At 39.8% G+C, this 23,250-nt stretch overlaps 1 protein-coding gene across 1 annotated transcript in view; it reads left to right on the top strand.

Moving 5' to 3' along the window:
* Positions 1-23,250, top strand: part of SPAG16 (sperm associated antigen 16) — a 351,259-nt gene that overhangs the window by 176,811 nt on the left and 151,198 nt on the right. Inside the window, exons 11-12 of the mRNA XM_042822342.1 lie at positions 1,903-2,046; positions 21,176-21,361. Of these exons, the coding sequence (XP_042678276.1) occupies positions 1,903-2,046; positions 21,176-21,361 (330 nt within the window). The remainder of the gene's footprint in view (positions 1-1,902; positions 2,047-21,175; positions 21,362-23,250) is intronic.

The raw sequence follows: 23,250 nt of genomic DNA, 5'->3' as shown, positions 1-23,250 counted from the left end.
AATTGGATGCTGAGAGATGGAGGGTTTTCTATCTGAATTATCTGAAATTATGAGAAAAACTTCAGCTAATCAATGTTATGCTTATATGCACTACTGTGTGCATGCCAATAAAGATTCTGTTTAATGCAACCTGTCTTGATGTTTCAGAACCCGAGGAAAGAGCAGACGTAGTCCTGATGGATTCATCTCTTACAGATATCCCACTAATTTTTCTCGAAAGTGGGGTCCTCTTTTTGCATAGCACGCTTCTGGTGCTACATTCCTGCATTTATTCCAGGCAGCGTTGTTGTATCAGGATTTTTTGTGTCAGAGGTCCCTGATGGTAGGGGAATTCTGGGAGAGTTGTTCTCAGCCAGTAATTTGCAAGCCACTGGCATGCCTTCTCAAGATTTTAATTTCTCTTCTTTTATCTTTCTTCCCTCCTTGCCATCCTACGTATCTGTTATGGCCAATCTAAATGATACAGGTGCTCTCTGTGCCTCTCTGGAGAATTTAAATCACATCATTCCTTCCTCTTTTCTCCCTGCAAATGCCAAGGAAGTTACTCTTATTTAGGTCAAGACAAAAAAAAAAAAACAAACAACTTTTTTTTCTCTCTCAGAAATTAGAGAATGAGTAAAGCCCAAATACCTTGTTCTAACAGATGATTCAAGTGTTGAATCTGTAGGAATCTTCCTAGACTGTGTCTTAAACTGCAGGAACAGATGCTAGTTGACATGAGTGTGTTTTTGGCCTTGGTTAGACAGAGGGAATCGTGCTTCCCCATATAGTAGAACCTGCAGTTCTGGTTTAGGAATTTTATGAAATAATGACAGTGCAGGAGGAAGATCCTATTTCAAAAAAGATACTTTTATGATAGAGTAATTGTGTGCGTTTCATGACCTCTCTTTTCTTCCCATTTAGCTGCTTGGCATCTTCTCTCTCTATTCTGGTTCTGTTTTATAAGCATTTCTCTCTGAAAACTGTCAGCTCTGGTGCACAACTGAAATAGGTGCATGCACAGGTTGTGATTCCTTTCTTCTTCGTTGCATTTTAATTCTGAACTCCAGATTAAGTCTGTTTAAATAATACTGGGACTTCATTCAGCTCCTAGACACTTCTTGATGTTCAACAAATGGTAAAGCATAACAATAATTTAAATCAAATAACCAAATCTGTATGAAATATGCACTTGTTACCTTTTCAAGAGATTTATTTTCTTCTCTGGATCCGTTTTGGGCTGTGCTACATTTGCCAAATCAAAAATAAACCAAGTTTGCAGTATAGGGACGTGATAAGTATGTGATTTCCATTATGTCCCGGTGTGCTGTATAATGCAAAATGGAAAACGTGTTTACATGATTTGAGTATAGAGTTGAAATAGATTTTCTGACCGTAGCCTAATCCCAGTGAATTGGTGCTAAAGTGATGGCAGAGCCAGTAGCTACTGGACTGCAATTTGAGCTATTTTTCAGTGCTACAAGATTCCAGACCTATAGGGACAGTGGAGAAAACAGTCCTTTTGTCCTTGTTCCTTTCAGCTGTCAGCAGCAGGCTGGCAAGCCAGTACTTCTGAAATTATTTTGGGTGGGGAACAGTGATTCACGCTGGTTGTGGTTGTTTGTGTTATCCTGTTGGGTTTTTCTAAGAACAATCAAAGTGCTCAGAAACATACACTGGAGTGTTTCAACGCACTGGAACTTCAGGAGGGTGTGGGAACAAGTCTGGTTTCACAGATGTCAGTCATGTTCTGCTCTTTCCATCAGTAGAAGCAGAAACTCATCTGCATAGCAAGTATTTTAAATTCTGATTGTGATAGAGAGCGTCGCACTGCTTATTTAGTCCATCCAGAAACAGTCATGTTTAGATGTTGCTGAAATGATTCTGGTACAGAACATGACCTGCCTCTCTTTGGTTTTGCAGCTTGGCCTCGCATCCCCTGAAAGACACAGTAGTCACTGGCAGTGATGACTGCCTCTGGAAAATGTGGGCTTTTCCTGATTGGAACATCATCATGGTGGGTGAAGGTCACACTGATTGGGTTTCAGGCTGCTGCTTCCATCCAAGGTTAGTGCAAACAGTCCCCTGAACAAGTACTAATCTCTTCTGGGGAGTGCTTGTTTGCTCTTTCTTTGCTCACTGGCCTGCTTTGATGACTTTCTATTCTCAGCGTAACCCTGCGCTCTCTGCTGAATTTCCAAACATGTAGATAAGTGTTCCTCTGGCTTTTGCTATGTTGACTTAACATTGATTGCTTTTAGTATTTTGTACGTCTTAAGCTTTGTCCACGTGCCAGTGCACGTAACAAGGACTAAGAAGCTTTCAGATCGAGTTGACCGCTTATTTTTTGTGTTCATGCACTGTAACAAACACGGTTCCACTATTAAAAATACAGAAAATTTGTTTTCTTGTATTATTTGTCACATGACTAAATGAGTTGTAGCTTACCTGGAGAATAAGAGCATGAGCTTTTCTCCTTTTTCTTTATGCAGATTTGAAGCTGAATTAGTAGACAAACGCAAACGTGAGAAATGAGAAACAAATACTTAGGGTACAGTGGTTCCAGAAATGAGTCAGAAGTTTAGTAGATTTCTTGATTGTTCTGATGAAAATGGTGCTTTTATACTGTAAGAAAATGGTTTTTTGTGTTGTTTGTTTTTTTTTTTTTTTTTTTAAGGCTGAGTCTGTGTACTGAAATGATTTTGCTTCGCATTTTTTGAGGCTGCAATTGTGATAGAGCCTGTTACTGTTAGTTAAGGTCAGTCAGGGTACTCACCTCTGGTTTGCTTGTAAAAGGAGCATTACTAAGCTTCTAACCTCCTATTTTCCTTGTATTTATTACTCTGTATCAGTTCTTTCCCTCATGAGAAGGAAAAGGATCCTATTGAACTTCATAATTGCTCCCAGTTTTTGATATGGTTGTGAGTTAAATGTGTGTGCAGTCCTCCAAGCACTCTAAAATTCCACTTTTCAAAACCTTGGGCAGCTGGAGTAATGTTTCCTGCGGCAGATTTGAAGCCCTTCTGCTTTACTTCTGCACCCTTTCCTCTTGCAAAACATAGTCCACACTCATGCTTCAGGATATTCTATTTCGTGTGTATATCCTTAGAAACAGTTTCATAGATTTGAAAGGAAAGAGTGATATGTGACTTCAAAATCCCATATAGTTGAGATGGGAAGAGGAGAGACAGTCTCAGCTTCTAACGTTAAGATTGTAGGAAAAATTTTCCATTATTGGGTGACAAGTTGCACCAAGTTTGTGAGCATGCTGGACATCCTAAGCCTAACTTCCAGCTGAACAGAATGCTGCCTTGCTTCCTACCAGTTATGAATATAAAACTCATCATAGGGAAAGAAAGGGAAATACAATTAGAAGAGCATGTTATCATTTATAAAGCTGCTGGGCATGCTAATCAGATTTCGATAATGCATTGTTACCATGACACCCGCTGACTCAAAGTCTCAAAACTGTTTTCTCATTAGTCTTTGACCAGAATACAGTCCTTTCAATAGACTTTCCTATTTCTCATTCAATTATTGAAATTAAAATGAGTTGAGGTACATCATTATTCACTTGCAGTATAAATTGACTCCTGCTGAATGCTCTGGAGTGATTCAAAAGCAGTGCTTCTACAATATTGTCTTATGTTACCGGAGAAAATATATAATGTGACAGAAGGCATTTAATCATAGTTTTTTTTTTTTTCTCTCCTGTATATCAGGTATTCCAGAAATGAAAATAATGAAGTAGAAATGGAAAGTTTTCAGAAAAGTTTTCTGGGATCAAATATAGATAGCCTAGTTTTGTTTCTATTTTAAATATTCAGTAGGATGTTCATGCAGAAGTTGAAAAGAAAACTATTTTTGTCTGGGCTGTTTAATTGTGTTATGGAAATACGGGTTAAATTCCTTTGTTTCTACATTTTCTTTGTTGTCCTCTAATTTGTATCTTCTGTACCTATAAAATCAGGTTTAGATCAATCTCTGCCTCTAGTCTGAAAGGTGATCTGTGTACAGTGGGTAGATGAGAGCATGTGATGTGCTGAACCTCCTGTCTATACGGTGCATGGTTACGCTGTGCCTCATGCTCTTCCATCTGTAGGCTCTCACTGCACAGTGGTCGCTCCCAGGGCACTGGACCAGGAGCAGAGCAGCTCCGTGTGCGCAAAGACAGCAGGACATCAGTTGTGATGCTCTCTACAGATTTGAGTGCAGAATTTTGCCTTGAGCTTTTAAAATAAAAGTAAAACTTCAAACAGGTGCTGTTATCAGCAGAGTACAGCAGCTGGATGGAGGGAGGAGAACAGTGCTTGCTCTTTGAAGGTCGGATGGCAACTGCTCATAGTTCAAAAACAAACACGCTTTCCTTTCCAGTCTGGCTGAATGGTACTCTGAATTAGCTGTTGCAAGTGTCTGTCACTGTTGTAAACTATCACAGGAATTACATTGTTGTTACAGGAGTATTTCTCAGCTTGCTTTTTATGTTTGTGAAGGAAAGAGGCTTCAGAGTTGCCACAGCCATCTATGTGAACTTGTTAGCTGAAAAGCTGTGCAGCCTGCCTGTAGACACCAGCTGGACTGAGTTGTTTGGAGTAGTAGGTAAAAGCTGCGTCTCCTGCGAGTTTCCATATAGGTTGAGGATGTTTTTGAATATACCTTCAAGAACTTGAGTCTGACTGCTCTAAGATATTTCAGGGCATGTGGTGGATTTATCTTCATCGCTACCACTCCTGAATGGCTGAAAGATTAAGCTCTGTGGCGTAGCAGAGGTGTGTTAATGTCCTAGAAAGTTCTGGTGAACTGTAAAACACCATATTCGTGCTAAGCACATATGTCTGCCTGTATTAATGTGTAGTATCCTTAATGTATTTATAAATATTCAACAGGTCAGCTCTTGTGAAATGTTTGTAGCCCTTTTCATGCAGGCATTCACCTCTGTGGAACACAGTGAATTTCTATTAACAAACCTTCGAATTGGAGGAAAAGGAAAAAAAAAAAAAAAAAAGCACCAACTGTAGGTTCTGAAAGCTATTTAAAACTTGCACTGAAAATTGTCAAATTGTCAGCTCCTCGTAGCCTCCTGTTCACCTGAGACAGAGGCCAAATTGCCTGTATCTTTTCAGTTGCTATTTGAACTCCAAGAGTTGCTGAGCAAAGAAATCAAAACTGTTGTTGGTTTGTTTATTATAACAAAAAAATGCCACAAGAGTTATCTTGAGCTGCATGGATTTTATGTGAGTTTTGTTGCTGTTGGAAAACTGCAGGTGGGAATTGTCTCCTCGGTAATTAGGGGAGAGAAAAAAGATGGGGTAAGTGCATCAAGCATCTTAAAATAAAGGTGATTGTGATCAATACTGCAGAAAAAGGAGATGATGAGGTCTGATCAAGAGGAAGGTGAGATGCTGAGCCAAAAGAACAATCCATGTTCTCCTATATCAGAAGCAGCTTTAGATTATGTCTGTCAAAGCTAAAGGAGATGATTTACATCAACAAAAATCTGTGCATGGATAGGTAAGTGCCATGCAAAGACAGGATGCGGGAAGAATTAGCAAAATATCTCAAGAAGGTGGATGTGAGGCCTTGAATAAAGGGGAGGGAGGAATTAATGTTTGCAGCTGGGCTGGAATTCTCTAGAAGATTTAGGGGGTTCTGCAGAACATCAGAGGAGGCTATTGACACCAGAGATTTTGGTGTTCCTGAAGTGATTGAGAGGTTAGTGATGATCAGCAATGAAATGTCTATTAATATTTGGTCTGCAGAAGTGCTGGCCTATAAAACCAAGGTCTCTTCCAAGTGCGTAAAGCTAAGCAGCACGAAGTTGCTACCAACCTTACGTTGGCCAGTGTAGAAGCAGCCAAAAGCTGCTTGCTTTAGCTTTGCTGTGGCTCCAGGGGAACTTTAAGGCGTAGGATATAGTATGGAAAACACAGTTGGATGCTTGGAATAGTTTTTTTTCCACCCTGAAATGTGTGGTGCTATGAGTACCTGAGTACCTGATGGTGGCTTCCCAAGTCCAAAATGTTACTGGAGATCCTAAGCGTGAAAAAGATGATATATTCTCAGTTCTGAAGAGCAATGGATGATAAATGTGCAACTCTGGAAGTAGACCGTTAGAGCAGAACCGATTTCCTTGTTGCACAGAAACTTTTAAGGGTAAAAAATAGACAAAAAAGCCTTAAGCAGAATTGAGAAGTCAGAATAAACTGAGAAACTGAAATGAATTATTATTCAGTTAAGTCCTCGGTTTTATTTTAACGTAATTTAAATTTTTCATTGTTCCATCAGTTGGGCTTGTTTAAAAAACAAAACAAAACAACAACCCTATCCAGAGCTGAACTGTAATGTGAAAAGAAAGCACTGACCATAAAGCCATGCAGTAATCGAGGAATGAGGGAGGGCAGGGAGAACCCTGTGATGGAGCTGTGGGGGAGTAAGGCTGGGTTGAGCAGGGGAGGCATTCATGGGAAGGAGGAGTGAGCAGGATTTGGAGACAGCTGTGATGTGTTGTTCAGCAGTAACAGGCAGAATCTGACACTGCCCTCTGCTCGCCGAGTCCCAGAAGGCTTGTGCTTGGAGAAGGGGGGAGATGCTGAGGAGCAAAAATGAGACTCGACAGCTTGGCAGGTATATGTACAATTTCAGCATCTCACAGCGGACCCGCTTGTGTAGCTTGAAAGGTGGAGTGCTTTGATTATCAAGGTGAATTGCAAATGGGGAGCGTTCCTCCTTCTTCATCCCTTACCTCTGCAGCTCCTGACTCCCTACAGACCAAACTGGTGAGGAGGGCTCTATTACTGGTAGATACTGATGCGTTTGATCCATGCCAGCCTTCCTGACAATAATAATGCTCTCATATATCAGTGCTCAGTGAAGAAACAGCTTCAGGGTTTGAAGAGAGTGAGACAGATGACCTGACACTAAAACAAATGGCTGGCTTCTGTTTGGTAATGTATTGCAACTAATATATTTTTTTAAATAATGCTATATGTGACCCAGAAACCTCAGCAAATAGAGGGATTTGATGCATTGAGCGTAGCTAGGTTCTTTAGTCACGTTAAGACAACTGAGATGGTTTGAGAGAGGTCATTCATAAGAGCTCTGTATTCAGAAACTAAGACTGGTCAGGAAAACTCCTGTTATACCTCAGAGCCTCTCAGTAAGGTCCTCTTGGTAACAGGAGCTCAGAGGTGGCTGAGAATAAGTGGTCCATGAATGATGATCTTTAGAAGAAGACTTCTGCTAGTTTTTCAGTCATTAACATTGAGTACCACACTTTGCAGAGAACCGGGCTGAGAGTTAAAAGCCGCTGAATCTGCTCTGAGAATTAACATAAGAAAGAGCTGTAAGACTCATGTTAATCACAAAAGTCTCCGTTGGCTATCAGTGAAATAGAATTTTTCTGATTTGTGCCATGACATAGATGCTTTAAAGCCCTATTCAAGGTTTCCTACAGAAACAGATGTTTTTTATTTATCCTTTTATTACTGTTAATAGCTATTAAGGAAATGCGAGATAGACCTGCACATTTTCCTTAGGACTTTCGCACAGTATTTCTGTCACAAAGGCATAATGATTTAATTTCTTAGAGAACCTTTGATTCTCCTGTAGTTGAACGAAGTCTTCAGTTACCAGGTTATGTATTCAATTTGACAATGGTTAGAAAGCTCTTCTGAGGGGTGTGATTAATTTTCAGTCGCCTGGCAGGCTGTAACGCATCGCTTTTAGCAGACTGCACATCTGGTGCGATGTCTCCTCAAACTGAAAACTCATACAGGAAACTCCTTTCATTTATTCTGCAAGAAAAAGACTATTTCAGAAATCCTCTAGTCAGTTCCCCAGCCTGCAGTGTTAATGTGGATTTGATGTTTTCATAGAAGTATGATAACATTTTAATTTCAAAAATAGTTTGGTCTATTTCAGAAGTCTTTGGCAAGCTTCAGGCTTCTTACACAAGGAAACAGTCTTTGTATAACGTCATTCTCTCTCAAGCCAACAAAGCCTACTATTTTTACTTCACAAGCATGCTTGAGTGGGTGGGCATTACATTTCCTTTGGGATTCTCAATCTCATTATTTTTTATCAATAAAAAGCCTCTGCTGGACAAAGGAATAAATCACATATAAATGAAATATGAGAGATTACATGAGAAGCCCAGCTTCTGCTTAGACTAATCCAATATCTTTGGCCAAACATCTCAATGTCAGAGTCTTTATAAGTATTCTACAGGATCAGTCTGGCAAAAAGAAATCAATAACCAGGTAATGGATTTGATTAAAATTTTTCCCCTTCTACCCACTCTCACAAGCCAAATGTTTCTACCCATACTAATCTGTTCTGGCACGTGCAACTGCTGGTTATTCTCTGTGGCTTTCTGGGATGTGTATCTATAATAAGCTTTATATCATTTCAGAGTGACGTGTTAACTATTGGTGAGTATGAGCTTTAAGAAAAAGCAATACATGTATCTTGTTTTATTTTCCTTTAGAGATCAATTCTGCAATGTGCCTTTGGAAAATATGGGGTGGTAATAATAGTGGCTTTGCTACACGTTTAGATGCTGTTTTGTTGTGCAGAATTGGCTTTTTTTTCTGCTGCTCCTGCTATTCTGAGGAGCGTTTTCTTATGTAACCCAGATATCAAGCAGACGTCCAAACCTCTAGATGTTTTTGTTGTTGTTAAGTCATCCTTGTTCACCTGAACTTCTATCTTCTGTCTTTGTGATGGTTGTACCAGCAGACTGTGGGCCATCTGTATCCTTTGACTTGAGAGTCATTTGGAATCAGGCTGGTAGCGTTCTGCAGGGATTGTTGCATCTACTTTTAAGGAAGTACAGTTTCCCATTTCAATAGGAAGAAAAAAGCAAGGTGCTATTGTGTAAATTTTGAATTTTGAGGCTCAGCTGCTTCAGTTGTGGAGATTTGTTGGGAGTGTGCACTACTTTTCTCTTTCTAAATAACTTCTTCACTTACCGGAACTGTTCTTTAGCAGCTGTTAGAAGCTAGAAATACTTTGCAGGACAAAATACAAAATGCAACATGTTTCTTTTATATCAGGAACCTTAAAAGTCTGTCATTACATTGATTTCTTTATAAAGCAAACGATCTGCACTGCCATAGTGCAGTTACTGAATAGGCTTCATTTTTCACCCACAACGACCATGCTTTATTGGGAAACCATCTTTGGCTTCTCTTCTTGGTTGGTGGAAATATTGACCACTCCAAGGTAGTGATTCACTAATAATATCTCCATTCCAGTAATTCAGCAAGCAGCAGGAGAGACAGATGCTGATGACAGGCCAAGGGAGGAAGCTAGCTGACAGAAGGAGCAGTCCTCCTATTGAGCAGTCCAAATGTATATTTCAAACAATTACAGGAGGAAAACGCGTCATAATAAAATGCTGCCATTTGATGAAGCCACTCTGTGGTTACCTTCACAGGTGGTTTTACAGACTTGTGAAAATTTGAAAGTCAATCACTGGAAACATCTGGAAATCTTTGTGTGGAACTAATGAACAGAGGGCTTAAGGTAAACTGCCATCCTGTTCCTAAGAGCAGTAATTTCATATCAGTACCATTTGGTTGAGTGTCTTTAGGTATTTCCGCCGATTTGCAGGTATGGCTCAGACTTGTAAACGCTGTGGTACAACGGGAGCTGGTTCGAATGCCTGCAGTCTGGTTGTTGTGTGTGTGGTTTGCAGTGGGCTTTTTGCATCTGAAGTGAAGTCAGGTTCTTCTGCATTTTAGAAATTTATGATAAGATGCCGATGCCAATTGCTTTATGTCTCTTTTCTATGTTTCTTGTGTATTGTAAAGGAGTTGTAGGGGTAAATGTTGTGCAAAGCGTAGCTGGTTTATTCATTTGCTTGTATGTTTTGTCTCCTGCATGTTCCTTACATTTTTTATGTGCATATAGAGGGGCATTAACTTTTTCCTCCTGCTTCTTGAGGGAAGGAGAAAGGAATGTGGCTTCTGAAACGTAAATTCCCTTTCACAGAATTTTTATGTGAGCCTCCAAGCAAGCTTCCAACTTAGGTTTGTCCCTTGTTCCCCAGAGCTAGTGCTGTCCTAATGGCAGTTTGCTGTCAGTGGAAGAGAGCGGCTAAGCAAGAACAGACAGTTAACGTGTCTGTAAGATGCTGACAAAAAAAGTTGGAGGCTATCTTGCTTCAAAAGCTGATCATAAAGACTTACAGAACGTGTTGGGAATGGCTCAGAGCAGCATCCCGATGTCAGCCCCCGAGCGGCTCGGCGCCCAAGCAGCCTTCAGGCCAAAGCCATGCCACAAAAGCCCATCTCTCCCACCAGGGGCTGGGTGCAGGGTCACAGCCACAAGTGCCAACAGCTTGGAAAATGAATGCTAGGATAACATTAAGCTTTCATTTTTGGAGCTTTCTGCTAAAACAGTTTGGGTTTTTTTGTGCACCTAGGGGTTTGAGGAAGGATTACATCTCTCTCACGAAGTAAATAATGAGTAAAGGCAAGGGATATTTAATTATAGATATGTATTTTATTGGATGATATTTCTCTACTTTTCTGAGTAGTAAATATTTAACTACCAATGTTTTTTCTTTGGTGTCTGGCCAGTCTTACATGCATGAGTTCTCTTGAATAATAAAGATCAATCCTTGGCTGTGTTTTTCAAACATTTTTCCATGACAAAGTGAGATAGGACTCCAAAGGATTGATGTTGTCACTTTGGTTTTGTCTTGGAAATAATTTTATTGATGGCAGTAGTGGATTTGAATTTGGTCAAATCAAACAGTTCAATTCAAACTCAGGAATTCTTTGGGATCTCATTTATTTATTTACTTACTTTTATTTTTATTTTTTCTTTCTTTTTATTATTGGGCTTATTTTCTCTAATCTCTTTCCACTGTTTGCATCTTTCTTTTTTTTTTCTCTCAGAGAATATAATGCATTTGTTACTCGTGAGTTTGTTGCCCCTCCATCACAAAAACAAAGCACCTCCTTAAAGTCTCCTTGTTAAGGACCTAAGTATTGATACCTGTAACATGTGACCTTATATGTGTTAGAACTCCTACTGCTACAAAAAAGATAGCTGGTCTTTATATAGCATTTTTTTAACCTTACCTTTATAATGTCACTTAAATTCCTAGCTTGTCTATAAGGTAAATAATTTTCAAATGTTCTGAACGCTTTGCCTATGTAGAAATGGTCTTACTTGTAAATGACTTTTTTGCATGTTACATTCTTTGATTATGTGAATTTTAGACCTGCAAACAGCTGTAGGAGCCATTGGGATCATCAAGCCAATCTCATTGTATTGGTTGAAAAGGCACTGTGATGCTCTTCTTCAGTTTCCCAAAACAGGTATCAAGGTAGATCTCTTTACAAGAAAAGCTTTATTAGTCAATCTCTAATATTTTGGCTTAAATGCTTAGGTGCTTAGAAAATAAGAGAACTTTTCTCAGCTATATGGATAGCCAGATCTGGTGTGGAAATGGAATAGAACTTATTTGAGAAAGTTCTCTTTGTATGATGAATTCTCGGTTAGAAAGGAAAAAGAGGAAAATGCAATTGAAATCTCTTGTAGAGCACTACTAAAGTGGTGTATTTCTAAATGTATTAGTTCAGCTTCTGGGGAGCCATGAATATGCTGTATGAACATCCAGTTGAAATTTGATGGCTCTTCATGCCATTTGTGTGCTCCTTGTCCACTTCACCCTGGTTTTTAGTTTCAGCTGTTCTTAGTACAGCTGCTGCCCATGAGTCACCAGGGGTAATGCTGTTTTGCAGATATTCAAGTCATTTGCTTTGGTTTGGAGAAAAAGATACTTTTGTTCACTCAGAAGGCTCTGGGCCTTGGGTAGTTCAGGTTTTCTTCTAGCTTTGCTGGTGCTTGAGAGTTTGGAGTTAAAATACAGAAAGCTTACTGATTCCTCGCTTGGGCTGGTTGCAGTGCTGTCAATCTAATCCTGTGGTTCTGCTAAATGTCTTACTCCAGCTCTTTCCAGGGTTGTTATACACATCAAAACATCTCTTATAATAGAATCTTCTGTGTTATGTTTCATTGTTTGCAATTATAATCTCGATGTCTTTAACATTCCTGTTTCATTATTGTTTTCTTCTGTGCAATAAAGGCAATTGTTTTGTCCCTAAAGTCTGCTGCAAGGGTTTCTAGTGGAGTAGGTAAGGAGATGTCTATGTTTATGTTAAAATGTGCATTTTCCTAATGTGTAGCAGTTAAAATAAGAAACATTAGTGCTAGAGTTGACTGGAGAAAGGCAATTTGATTGTGAGGCAGCATGGAAGATATTTCAGTTGAAAATAAACCCAAAATATTTGAATGCTTTTTTTTAATTTTTTTAAATTGAATCATACGGAAGCATCCCTTTCAAGATAGGAGGCTTAGGTTTCATTAAGTATTCACACTGATTTTAATTTTCATTTGGAGTTGAAGGTTTCTGGTGTTTTTGTTTCCTTTAGCTTGCTTGCTTTATTTTGTTTTTAATAGAATGGTAGACTTGTTTCATTAATCTTCTGGCCAGAAAATTAAAATTTGATATTTTAGTTCATATCTGGAAAATTAACCGTTGTGTTGATTTCATTACACTTTCTTAGTTCTTGATATTGTTTCCTTCCTGCATAGTGGCAAAAGTTTCAAGTGTTTTCCTTTAGTATTTCATATGTTTTCTTAGTAAAGCATATATAATTTATTTCCCAACCTTTGGGCAGTGTGTTTTGAAATTAGCCTGTGGATATTTTGGATTTCTTGCCATGAATCTTGTTTCCAGGCTTGGAACTTTACATTATTGCTTCCAGTTGGGAATGAATTCGAAATGGTCTTAAGTACGCAATAAGATGGGATGTTTGAAAGGAGGAAAATTCGTCTTGGGCAAAGACCAGATAGGAGTTGTGTGGCTGTCATTTATTGCATATGTTTTTTCTCTCAGCCTTTTTCATTTCAGTGCTTTAGGCAATTTCAGTTACAAAGCAGTTGCAGTGGCAGGAGTAGCATGCAATGTTGACCATCTGTGAAGTAAGAACCAGGATTTCCTTGACCACTGAAGGAAGTGGATGTGGAAGCCTGTTCTCAGCTTGTAATTGTATTCTTTGTTTTTTGAGTAGTGAATATGTAAAATGACTGGGGAACAGAAAAGAAAAGGGCCACAGTGTGTCTGTGTCTGCCATCAGCTTTAAAAGGAGCTGGTTTGGAGTTCTGGTGTTGGGTTGTAGTTTTTTTTTTTTCTTCTTTTTTGTTTCTCCCCCTTGATTGTTCAGATACTAGACTGCATGACCTCATATAAAACCATTGTTGTAAAGGATGGAATTTGGTATGCTGCTTTTTCTTACACGCAGCATTGTGTCAATATTCAGCATTTCAGCTCCTCCTTCATTCTCACGCTTTGATTTGCTATTGGTCACTGCCTCCACTAGCTAATCCCCTGCCTTTGGGTGTATTCCTGCCAGCAGGGCATGGCTCTGAGATCTGATATTGCCCACAGTGCAGTTGTGTGCTCTTCCTCGAGGTTTTGCAATCGAGAGTTCATTGCACAGCATGAGTTGGTCTTCCAGGTTCCTGGGAAATGTTCACGTGTCAGTGCAGAACTTCTCACAGACTAGGGAAATCTTTATGCACTCTCTGAACTCTCTATGCACATAAATATGCAGCTTAAAAATGGTGCTTTGTAGAAACGTGCAAATGAGATGGATGACTGCGGTTCATTACGGCTCATTGATTGGAATTAGGCGTGACTGGACACCCATTTGGGACTGATAATGAATAGGAAATGGCTGATCCATGACTTTGCCTTACAGAGGAACTGTGGCACAAGTTTATCGTTGTTAATGTGGGTCATAAATCTGCTCTGTATGTGGGATTCATGTATCTGAACTCCTTCCAAGCCACACTTTTGCCTACATCAACAGGCCTTCATTAGAATTTGAGGTCTGGAGTCTTTCCAACAGATGAAAAAAGACGTGCTGAATGAGATGGGTGTTGATACTAAGCATTGCACGCTATTAACATGCTGTTTAATGTATTTTATGGCCACTGATTGGCACTGTGCATGTTTTTATGTGGTTTAAATACGCTAATTTATTTTTAAAACATAAATACCGTATAGGAAGCTTTCAACTGACATTGATGCTGATGAGGGAGAACATTGGTGCAGAACAGATAACAGTTATGGGAAAGCATGTTAGTTTTTTGCAGTATCCTAAAGCAAGATGGCACAGCTGTATGGCCAGAATCTGAATCTACCTTCATTGTATGCAGCATTTGCAATTTTGGTCTCATTGGCCAAGCTAGTATGAGCTCCTCCACTTCCAATAGGATGGTGAAGTTCTCTTATGTCACAGCAGGTAGGTTGTGGAATTGTGGCATGGAATACCAGCTGTGAGAACTTTATTCATGACAATTTTAACCATTATAAAGGTAATTATTCACTGGGCTCCTAGTCTTGCACAGGGCCCCGCGTTGTCCAGTGCCTGCTGTCTGTGCATTTCACTCCCTCTAATTTCCAAGTGTTGTAGCCAGTCTTATCTTTTTGCTTTTATTTCTTACCTGGCACGCTTCCAGACCCTCCTAAGAGGCAATTTTGTGTGGACTAAAACTGCCTTCTACCAGGTGCCTAAATTATTTTAAAATCTCATTTAACTGTTCTTAATTACGTGACGTTGAAAGACAGCTAGCTCATTTTTTATACTTTAAAAAGACTCGCCTGCAGTGAATGGTAATGCACTCCGTGTTTCTGCAGAGGGACCAAGCTAATCTTAGCAAGCTAATGGATTGCAATGGAGCAGGTCTGACTGCGGGCCGTGCAGATGATAACCTGAGCTTGGAACAATGTGCTGCCATGTGGACGTGACAAAATATCATCGTAGTGACCCTGGGTGCCGAACTGTAGGCTGCGTTTAGAGCAGGCCAAAGCCCTGAAATAAAGGACTAATTGCATGTTGTGACAGCCAGGCTGATCAGAGCAGTGGGAAGCACCAGGTAAAATGCTATTTCTGTGTATGATTGGATATGCCCGCTTCTGCCATCAGTACTCAGTTCAGAAAGGGAAAATGCTTTAGAATTTGGAGAACAGGTTGGGATGTGCTTGCAATCAACTTGAAGTCATTCTGTAGAATTTGTGTATACCACACTGGGAATCTTTTTTTGGTAGTAGGAGCGTGTTATGTTGAACGCATTGCAGCCATGAAATTGCAGCTTCAAGGAAGTTTTAATAAAAGAAGATCAACTTTTGTCAAATAATTAAAAATGTCTTTCCATGACGCTGTGTCTGCTGTAGGGTCTGGCAAGGGGACCCATGCCTGAGGAATGCTTTACTTCTTTCCCTTTGTTATCACACCGAGCTGTCAGCTAAGTAGGATGGCAGGGAATGCAGCTCTCCTGTCATGGATCTTGAAGACGCGAGCATGTGCTCAAAGGATCTTGCAATTCAGTAACATAGAATGAAAAATCACCTTGAGTTTGCTTTTGGCATACTATGCAATGACAAAACTTTCTGCTGATTTCCAGCTGGTAGCTTTGGGTGGCAGGCTTTTGCAGAATGACGGCACAAAAAGCTACATGCCTACGTGCCTTCCACCCTCTGCTGGTTATTACTCCTATTCCTGACTTTGAACTTTCTCACTGGTTTATAAAATGTCAGTTTGTGATTGGTTGTTGCATCTTGGAAGGTTCTCTTTCAGCTTTGGTGATAAACGATGTAAGTAAAGAGAAGAAATCTCATGTTTCTATTTCTGGTGTTCTAGCCTTCACTTTCTGTATAAATGACATTTGATGAGAATTAACAAATAGAAGTTTGGCTTAAGATTATTCTGAACAATGTAACATTGCAATTAAGGTATGGCTTGGACAAGCATATAGCCTATGTGGATAATGGAAAGAACTGCCAAATAGAGCCACGGGGATCAAAAAACCTGGGGGTTTTAACAAGAAATGTCACTTGAAATAATTAATGTGGCTCAGACTTTTGGACATAAAAATAACTAAAAAAAAGTGAATTATATCTTAAGCCTGTATTCTCAAGGATGCGACTTACTTTGGAATCAGGCTCTGTGCTGCTGGGCGTTTTATTTTTATGCAGGCTAAGAACTCAAGCATGGCTACACATGCTGTGAAATGCAAATCATTGGGATGGGATGATGGTCCGGAGCATGGAGCACCAGGGAGTGCATGGACATGGGTAGGAACTGGAAGGGCATTTGTCAGGTTTTGTCCTAGCACCCTCTTTGGACTCTCTCATATCAAGACTTTCTGAGCCAGATGCTGTTTCCATGTGACTTCTGATATATTTCTCTTTTAGGGCTTTGTGCTTTCTTCCTTTGTACCCACAGAAAGTTTTAGCCACAGAGTCCTGTCCAGGCAGGTCTCTCACCTAGTGTGGAAAAAATCACCTGTATTTTTTTTATGGGAATCTTCTCAATAATCTGTTGACCTCAACTTTTTAAAATTCATCCAGATTTCACCATCTCTCCTTGGTTACAAGCCCTTGAGAGACCAGTGTAGTAGGACAAAAGAGGGAAATAATGCCTGCAGCTTGAACTCATGCCTGGCATTTGCATCCCTTGTGTTGAGTTTAGTATCAGATGGAAAAGTGAGATACTGCTTTCTTGGGATAGTCAGTGGTAGGTCTGTGCTTTCCTCATGTAACTATCTGCCTCACAGTTTTTAGCCTTGTTTCCAAGGAAAATGCAGCTTACAAGGACGTGCCCCCTATTCTTTGTACATGCATCTTCTGCACCAGTTCCTGACACAATCACCCATGCTCTCTAGAAATGTCTAACCTGCAGGCTAAATTCTGACAAAGCTTGAGGTCTAAAAGATCAATCAATTCCCAGTATTTATATTTAATCAGCAGCTAAGGTGGTGGTGCTAAGAGGCAAAATGCATTTCTGTAGATATTCAGGCTTCATTAGTTCTGGTTTTCATGGACCAACTTATTTTTTTCTAGTAAGAGTTTAAAGGAAGCAGCTGTGCACTAGATGCTTCTTTCTTCTCTAGCTTAGCATGTAATGTCAGCAAAATTAAAGTCATTTTTAACACTGTTTACAGTTCTGGCCTTGGGTTTTGCTGTGTTTAGGGACTACCTGTGTTGATACTGTAAATAGTCCAGTGGCTTTTAGAGTTTTGCTTTAGAATAAGTGCACAAATAGAAGTAAATAAGAAATGCAATTTCTCCAGTTGCTTAAGATTGATTTCAAAATGTTTTTCAATTGCCATGGTGAAAGGCCATTAATTTCATAGTGCTTTAGATGATGGCATGTTCAAAATTATCTGATGAGCTGCTGATGTTGATGTGCTGTTGAGTTCCAGTCAGAGGCTACCTGCTGCTGCAGCTCTTCTAGGACACAACTTGAACACAAGTGCTGTCTTAGCGTGTTGTTTTGAGAAGCAGTGTTTGCCTGCACTGCGTATAAGGCTTTGCTCACCTCCTTTTGATTTAGGCTGGAACTGTCTCAAGAAAGGAACTGCATTTTACTTTGTCTGCAGAGCTCCAGGTGTGTCCACACCACTACATGAATAATACATACAAATGCTGGCACCACAGATGTGCTGTGTTCTCTTAATGCAGCGTAGAATATAGTAATAAAATGGTTATCCGCAGTACCTGTCCCTGGCATCTGCTGAAGCTCATAGGCCTGAGATTGATCCTGAGGATGAGATACGGTGGGCAGTGAAGTCTACCTTGCTGTTATTTACCAAGCAGACGGTAGAGGAAGCAAATGTAACCTTTGTGCACTGGGGTTTGGGATAAAGCAGACCACGTATTCTCAATGGTTATGAAAAGCTGTCACTCTGGGTGGGAAGAGAAAGGTTTCAGGCAGCTGGATGTTGGTTATTTTGGCTGATAGAAGACAGTCTGTGTATATTGTGAAGGACGGGCCTGTGGTGCTGCTTGGCAGCTGATGTAGGGAAGCAGAAGAGCCTGCTGGCTCCACCGTCTTCAGAGGGAGCCTCAGTAACCCTGCTGGAGCGGCTCAAGGTTCAGCTCTGCCTGCAGAGCCCATTATCCCAGAGCGTAGGAGTGAGGCACTTCTGCTGATGTGCTGGTCTTTCTGTAGGGCTGCACCATCAGCGTACTAATTGCCTGTGTTTTTCTGGTATTTCATGAAGGTAATCAGTCCCCTGAAGTATCCTACAATAACTTTCTGGAGCAGTGGGCTTATGGCATCAATTGGGAATCCGTGAAAAATTCCCTTGGGAAGTAGAACTGTGCCTATAATACTAGGAAAAAAGATCCCATCCATAGAAACAGTTCAGGGATTACAGATGTCATAGACCCTCCGTTGTGAGCTGACCAAAAAGGGTATTCTCTCCTGATATGTTGTCTGTCTCCTTGATTTGTTTGGTAAAGAAGAATTAAAACTGTTTACTGTCCTCTCATATATATATATATATATACACACATATATATATATACACGCTCCACAGAATTAATTCAAGCTTTCTCTGTTAGTGATGAATTTTAAATTCAAATAGAGGTGTGTATACAGCTGCTGGTAAATTTAAGGCTGAGCATATAGTGTTGCATTTCCACATGTTATTCTATTAAAAAAAACTGTTTTCAAATCAGTCCTTCAGTAGAGGATTGTGTAGATAATAGAGACCGCCATGCTAAATCATTAAAAAAATCTCCTTTTCCTAATGGTCATGTTTTACTTCAGATAAACTTGTATCGTGTGTACAGGGTGATGGTGCAGTTTAGAGGGGGATGCTGAGGAACTCGTGCTGCAGTGGCTGGGCTGCCGGGGTCCCTCTGCTTCTGAGCACGTCTGCCCCTTAGCTGCTATCGGTCTGTTCCTCCAAACTTCTCCTCCACAGGCTGTGCTTTTGTTTCTGTGTCTCTGCTTTGCTCTCCTTTGATCTGCAAGGAGTGCTAAACCTCATTTGTAACTCCTTCCCCTGCCACAGATTGCCAAATTGAATCCATTTGAACTACCTTCCTGCTCATATCTGTTTCCTGAAAGATTTTCATCACTGCCCGGACGGTATCTTCTTAAAATTCAGCCCAAGGAACGAGTTCTTCATGTGGTATTTTGGGGATTATATATTAAAAAATGCATAAGCAATAAATCTTCTTTTGTGATTCACAACAGTGGCAGTGCCTGCTACCCTCTGAATCAATTATAGATTTCATCAGTCCCACTTTATACCTGCTTCAGAATTTGTTTTAAAATAGTTCTGATTTCCTAAATGTATAAAGGGTGCAATAATTTGTCATTTTGCTAATTTTATGTCTCTACAAGTGAGATGTAGCTTGAGTTATTAAAATGACGAGTGCTCCATTAATGAAAACACATTTATTCCTTGACAAAGTCAGGGTCTCCTCCTGCAGCCCTCACTCAGGCTTTAAGCCTATACGCTTTGTCAAAATCTTTGTATTGATGATGGTGAGATAACTGCAGAGAAATTAGTCTGAATACCCAAGGTTGATGGATTTCTGGCCTTTAACTAACTTTTCCATAAATAAAATAGGGAACCTCCAGTATTACCTATATCACTCAAGGTGCATTAACTTTTTCAATGCTTTAAAAGGCCGTGGGATGAATGTATATCAGTCCATCTAACCTTTATACTGGGAGGACTGGTAGAAATGATACTAAGGGCAACGTTTCAGGATAGCTCAATGCCTTTGTTATACTGAAGCACTGGGAAATTTCAACACAATTTAGGAAATAGTCTCAAATCTATGAAAGTTCTCTGCAGGGCTCACTGAACGAGGGTGATCTCATCAATTCAGTCTGCCTGGGTTTTCAGTAGATTCTTAAGGTCATTCAAGAGAAACTCTCAAAAAAGCATAACTGCCATGAATAAAAAAGGAAAAATCTCTTGCGATCTTAAAAACTGGTGAAAGAATGGGAATGAAATGTCACGTTCTGAATGGAGAAATTACCTGTGTCCCTCAGGGATCTGTGCTGGGACTGAAGTTATTAGGATGATCTTGGACACTGGAAGAGAAAAAGGTGGAAAAGTTTGCTGATCAGAATAATGAGGGCAGTAAAAATGAAGGATCCTTGTGAAGAAGTGCAGGAGAAGAATTAGGTTTGGAAACGTTGACTATGAAGTGGCAAATGAAATTCCATGCAGATGAATGTGAAGTAATGCACGTGAAGAAAATAAATAGTAATTTCTCTAAACTAGTTATTGGTACCCAGGAAAGGAATCTTTTCTGGGAATTTCTGTGCAGTGGTACTGAAAACACTAATGGAATGAACAGAACAAGGAAGGAAACTGAAAGCACTGCTGTGCTGCTGGGTACCTCCACTGGGTTCCTGTTTCTTCAGTGCTTTTTTCATCAGAAAAGATATGGTCAAAGATATGGGATGACTTCAGTGTAAGGAATGAGTCCACAGGCTGAGTCTCCAGCTTGGCTGGTAAAATAATGTGGTAGGGAACCTGTAGTATCATTATCGGCTTGGAAGAGGGTTCATGTGTAGTCAGCATTTACTTTGCATTGTAATAGATTCCACTAGAATTAGAAGCATCAGATGAAGGTATTTAGGACAGGAGAATAATTAGAAATGCCAAATTACGTTTTGGGATGCAAGAGATTGTGGGTGCTGGAGGTGTGTATGTCCAAAAATAGGTGGTCATGAGAAAAGCAGCATATGGGCAAGTTGTTAAGCACACTATACAGTATCTGTCTCAAAGAAATCCTGAGACAGGGACTTTAAGGGGGTATTATACTACTCTACACGTTCATTCTTACCATTTTCCCATTAAGAATCCTCTCCTTTTGTGATAGAATGTAAGCTGCTGAACCAGGTGAGCTCTGAGTCTGACATGCTGTGTCCGTGCTTAAATGCATTGGAACTATACTCATATCTGAAGTCAATAGATAGCGAGCGCCTGAGATTATCTGCAGTGAGTCAGAAGACAAAAATGTTACAATTAAATGATAATTCATATATAGAAAGTGGTATGGATTTCAGAAATTAAAAAAAAATATTCTTCCCTGAAGCTATTTTATTCTACTTTGAAAGTGATTTCCTGGGCTCCAGTGATGTTATCGATAAGCTCATAAATAGGCTGCTGAAAGTAGGAATGTCATTTCTGGAACCCGTATTTGCTTTCTCATGGGAAATAATTATTTCATGTCTTTTCTTCTTTCTTGATATTTAGTATGTGACCACTTAGTCTGTGATGCATCAGAAAATACGAATGTTTTAATGTAAAATCTACTGTTGTTTACTTAACTAGTCTTTCTTTTTCCTTCTAACAGTGGCACTCAGCTGGTCACTTCAAGTGGGGATGCAACAGTACGGATATGGGACCTCTCAAAAGGGGGATGCGTTCTGACTTTCAAAGGACATGCCCAAGCTGTGTGGGACTGCTCGTGGCATTCCTGTGGTGATTTTGTGGCTTCTGCCTCTAAGGACAACACAAGTAAAATATGGGACGTCAACAGGTATGGAATTACTGGAGATCCTTTATTATCTGGTTGATAGCTGTAATTAATAATCAGTGTTTTAGGCTTCAGCCCAGTCAGAGAGAGAGAGACATTTAACACCAACTTGTGGACTTCCCTTTAGAAACATGAGTAGATTAAAGGGAGTGGTGCAAGAAAAACAACCTTGATGACATTTATGAGAGAAGGCTGTCCAAATTAGCTGAGGACTTCAATTAAGATACTGCCACAAAGGCTGTTTCCTTTTATTTGGCATCTGCTATTCTGCAGGCATTTTTATTGCTGTTATTTGTTTTTGTTTGCTTGCTTTTAAGGTCATGGTTTTATGAAACTTCAGTACATAAAGTAAATAAGTAACAGAACAAAAATACAAACGAGCTTTCCATTTCATATTTCTGACTTAAAATTGAAGTGTGCTGTACATTCGTAAGTTGGATGAGTGGAAATTTATTTTATTCATTATTTGAGTTTTGGCAAGGTGACTCCTGATTAATAAATAACTATACCTCTTCATTTTCTTTATTGCTCTGGCAAATGCATTTTATGAAGGTACTTAGAGAAATACAAGTACATTTTTGCTTACCAATTAATCATTAGTTCCTCATCTATCTTCAGTTGTATTTGAGGTGATGTATTTTGAATAATGTACCCCTTAAAGGAATGGAATGGGATATTGTTTGGAGCTGATGCTTCTAGACTCGTGGATAACTTAGAAATAGCATTACTGAAATCCCTCTGCTGTGTTAAGTCTGATTTTCAACAACTGAACGTTGCCTGTCTGCAGAATTCTTCAGTCTGTTTGTGTTTTCCCTGGTTTGTTACGATCATCTCCCGATGGATTTGTCATTTTCTCTTTCTCTTTGCTTTTGGATAAGGCAAAATATTCTTTCAAGCTTGTTGCCCAAAGCAGGGGAAGAAGCTTCACTGAGAAGGCAAGGGAGACTTGCTTCTCCCTTATTTTGCTTAGATCCCTCCGTGTCTACTCCAAGCGCAGAGAGCCCTGCAGCAGACACTTAGAGACCTACTGGGGTCGTGCTTGGGAAACTGCTTCAGATTGTTGTAAGTGAAGTGCCACTGTACTGGCCAACTGGCCACAAATGAGTTGAGATTGTTGAGAATTTTCTAATGTAGTCGAGTTTTTTTGAGAACGAATTAGAACTCTGCTGTTACCAGTTTTTCAGTCTTCTCTTCAAGTCATGAATTGGGAAAGTTTTAAATAAAAAAATTCTTTTCTTCTTGACGGCATTACCAACATATGTATCCTTTCACCATTTGCTTAGTTTTAAAAGCAGGTGAGTTATTTTGACTGAGCTGGGAGCAGAAACTTAGACAAGCTCAGAACAAACACGCAAGTTTTATAAAGCCATAGCTGAAAAGACTGGCAAAGTTCAAGGAAGTGGGATTTACAGCAGAAACCTCCAATCAGTTCTGGCAACAGATGGTGCTTCCACCCTCGCTATCAGTTACAGAAATTAATGGTCAGTGTTCTTCTCGGGTGTGAAAATGCCTGGAATCTGTTGCCTCGTTCATTGCCTCTTTTCTTAACCTGCTGTAGCATTCTGATACTTCAGTTATCCTTTATGGCATGTGCATGACTTTTAAGAAATAGTACTAAGAGTATTCTTAGTACTATGTCGAAATGGTTTTGAATTTGCATAAGGGAGGTTTTACTTCAGACCTTCTCAAGTATCTTTTCTGCCAAGGAAGCTTTTGTAGTCAGAGGTATCAAAGCAAATCTTCATTGCCAACCCAGGCCTCCCACTCACGCTCATTAACAACTCTCATTTCTACCTCCAGTGTATTTGAAGAGTATTTCGCATTTGAAAATAAGAGAGTAAGGTGTGCAGCCATGATGTGGAAGGTTCATATATCAGCTTATAATTATTGAG

The sequence above is a fragment of the Centrocercus urophasianus genome, unplaced genomic scaffold (assembly GCF_019232065.1).
Source record: "Centrocercus urophasianus isolate 14NV4802_14NV808 unplaced genomic scaffold, USGS_Curo_1.0 seq_20, whole genome shotgun sequence".
NCBI lineage: Eukaryota > Metazoa > Chordata > Aves > Galliformes > Phasianidae > Centrocercus > Centrocercus urophasianus.
This window is presented reverse-complemented; position numbering and strand designations above follow the sequence as displayed.